This window comes from Plectropomus leopardus, unplaced genomic scaffold (assembly GCF_008729295.1).
Source record: "Plectropomus leopardus isolate mb unplaced genomic scaffold, YSFRI_Pleo_2.0 unplaced_scaffold10742, whole genome shotgun sequence".
In the NCBI taxonomy this organism is placed as follows: domain Eukaryota; kingdom Metazoa; phylum Chordata; class Actinopteri; order Perciformes; family Serranidae; genus Plectropomus; species Plectropomus leopardus.
Window position 1 is genome coordinate 1 of NW_024611332.1, and position 2,633 is coordinate 2,633.

At 36.0% G+C, this 2,633-nt stretch overlaps 1 protein-coding gene across 1 annotated transcript; it reads left to right on the forward strand.

Moving 5' to 3' along the window:
• Window positions 1-6: 6 nt before the first annotated feature.
• On the forward strand, window positions 7-1,478 carry LOC121963293 (stonustoxin subunit beta-like). Its single transcript, XM_042513600.1, has 3 exons — window positions 7-50; window positions 148-194; window positions 298-1,478. Exons 1-3 carry the CDS (start codon window positions 31-33, stop codon window positions 837-839), a joined length of 609 nt encoding a protein of 202 aa, XP_042369534.1. The 5' UTR covers window positions 7-30; the 3' UTR covers window positions 840-1,478.
• The last annotated feature ends 1,155 nt before the right edge of the window (window positions 1,479-2,633 follow it).

The window sequence follows — 2,633 nt, forward strand, 5'->3', positions numbered from 1 at the left end:
ATGGCGCTGCTGTCCTGTTTACAGAGGGACATGGAAAACCTCACTGTTAGGTATAATTCCGAATTAAACATCCCAAGTTGTTTTATTTTTGTTCTGTAAACCAGTTTAGCACTTTGTACTTATCAAATCTCCTTTGATTTTTCTCAGCTTAAACGACAATGCAGAGTGCTACTTGAAATCAGCTCTCAAGAAATGTACGTTTTTTTTATAAACAAATCGATGACAATTTTTCATACATTGCCTATACTGTATATATTTTTATACATATTACAATGTTTCTCATTTGTGTTTCATCAGATGCGTGTGAGCTTACTATGGATCTGAATACTGCCAATTCACACCTGTCTTTCTCTGAAGACAACAAAAAAGTGACGCTAATGGAAACAGCTCAGCCATATCCTGACAACCCAGAGAGATTTTCAGACTGGGGACAAGTTCTTAGTAAAGAGGGCTTGTCCTCTCGTTGCTACTGGGAAGTAGAGTGGACTGGGGATAAGACGGGTATAGGAGTAGCTTATAAAGGAATAAAAAGGAAAGCAAAAGGCACTGAAGGTATCATTGGCTACAATAATCAGTCCTGGAGTCTGCGCTGCTGTCACAGCAAATACACAGCCTGGCACAACAGTGATGCAACCACAGATATCCCCCAAGTCTTGGACTCCAAAAGGGTGGGGGTGTTCTTAGACTGGTCGGCTGGCACTCTCTCCTTCTATGCTGTATCATCAAACACCATGACTCATCTGCATACTTTCCACACTAAATTCTCTGAGCCAGTGTATCCAGGCTTCAGGCTGGGGTATGCCGATGCCTTCTTAATTCTATGCCAACCCGACCCTTAAATACCCCCAAATATTCAATGTATATGTTCATTAAGCATGAACAGACTAAATGAAGGCTGGAGGGGGGGATATTATTGCAAACATCATGGTAAAAAAAGGGATTTCAGAAGGTTTTAGATCTGTACTTCATGTTCCTCTCAAGTTACTTTTATAGCAGAAATCTCCCTGTGTGACAGTTAAGTGTATATTTTGTAGAAAACACCTTTAAAGAAATATTTTAGCTTCTTTATTTTCCTTTACGCTGTAAGACAGCTTCTCCTCTGCACGCAGAAATGAAGTCACTGCTACTGCTGATAGCTGCTTCATTCTGCCAACAATGTTCAAATAAGCAATCAAATACAAAAGTGCCTTCAAAATGAATAGCATGAGATTATTTATCCTGTCAGTCTGTGTTGTACTTTATGACAAAAAGTGTTTTTGAGTGTACTGTGAGAAACGGATGTATTATTTTTATTTTACTTGATATTTATTTTCTGTAATGATTAAACGTTTTCAATGTTTTTATCATCATCCATATTCTATTGTAATGTATTATATCTGACTGACAGGAGTGTGATCGTTATCTAGAAAATATGCAGTAGACGTTAAACAAACATGTCAAGTCAAACCATGTAATAAAAAAATGATTCATGTCAAACATCCCTGTTGTATTCTGAACATGTTGGCATTAGCTTTTATTCACTCATAAAAATACAGACCACACTGCATAAAGGCTAACTGCAGATGAAAAAGAAAAGTTATTCACTTGTGTTATAAATCATTGTTGCCTAAATGTGCAGTTTAAGTGCAGAAAGCAAGAACTCAATTCAAAACTACAAATCAGACTCTTAAGAAGTGTGTGTCTTTTTCTCACTCTTGAAAACAGATTTCTTACAAGTGAATCTAGCAACTGCTGAAATACAAAAGAATAACTTGGGGAATTCTTCAGTTAAGAATCCTTAGTTACAAAGCCATCAACCATGTCCATAAAGAAGGCGGACAGTATGAATAATGTAATGCAATGATTGAAAGGCTACTTAAACCATATGATGACACTTAAAATTTTTCTGATCACGTTTGAATAGGTACAACTATTTTGATGGCCAAGATGATTAATAATTAACCCTTTGAAACTTGAGAAAGGTGGCTTTATTTCTTTCAAAACCATTGGAAAAAGGTAATGAGATACTTAAGAAGAAATTACCCCAAAATTAGTGAGAAATTAAAAATTAAATTAAAAGTTACAAGTTACCTGAACATTAGTGAAAAAAAATAAATATAAAAATGAATGAGGAAATTACCTGAAAAGGTGCTTAATAATAATAATAATAGTTCTGTAACATATTTTTAATCATGATCACATTTTAAAACTAATCACGATTGTTGTGAACACCGTTTTCTTGAAAATTTCCCCGTGGTTTTTTTTAAAAATAATGTTCTAAAACAACAGAATCCTGCATTTGACGGGAAACTTCTTGCCAAGTTGCTCATTGCCTTTTTTCTCATTTTAGAAAAAGAAATGTAAGGAGTGAAAGACATTTGAATGCAGCACAAGAAAAGTGATGTTGATTCAGGTTTCAAAGGGTGAAAATTTAGCGTTCATTTTTAACGCCACTAAAAACGTATTTGAGTCACACCAGAAGACTGAATGCAATGTGGCTGATACATTTTCACCACCTGACCCACCCAAAACATGTGAGGCAGGCGTCATAGCATCGCTCTCGGCCCCTTCACAGAAAAATCTAGACTGTCTGGCTTGACTGGCTGAGCGAAGTAACCAATACGCTGGAGGTAAGAGTCATATTCTTTTTGCAC

What these genes read in the sequence shown, in the direction of transcription:
- LOC121963293 (XM_042513600.1), top strand. Translation starts at nt 31, where the DNA reads ATGGAAAACCTCACTGTTAG. An exon ending in ATGGAAAACCTCACTGTTAG is followed by an intron (nt 51 to 147) that starts GTATAATTCCGA and finishes GATTTTTCTCAG; the next exon opens with CTTAAACGACAATGCAGAGT. An exon ending in GAAATCAGCTCTCAAGAAAT is followed by an intron (nt 195 to 297) that starts GTACGTTTTTTT and finishes GTGTTTCATCAG; the next exon opens with ATGCGTGTGAGCTTACTATG.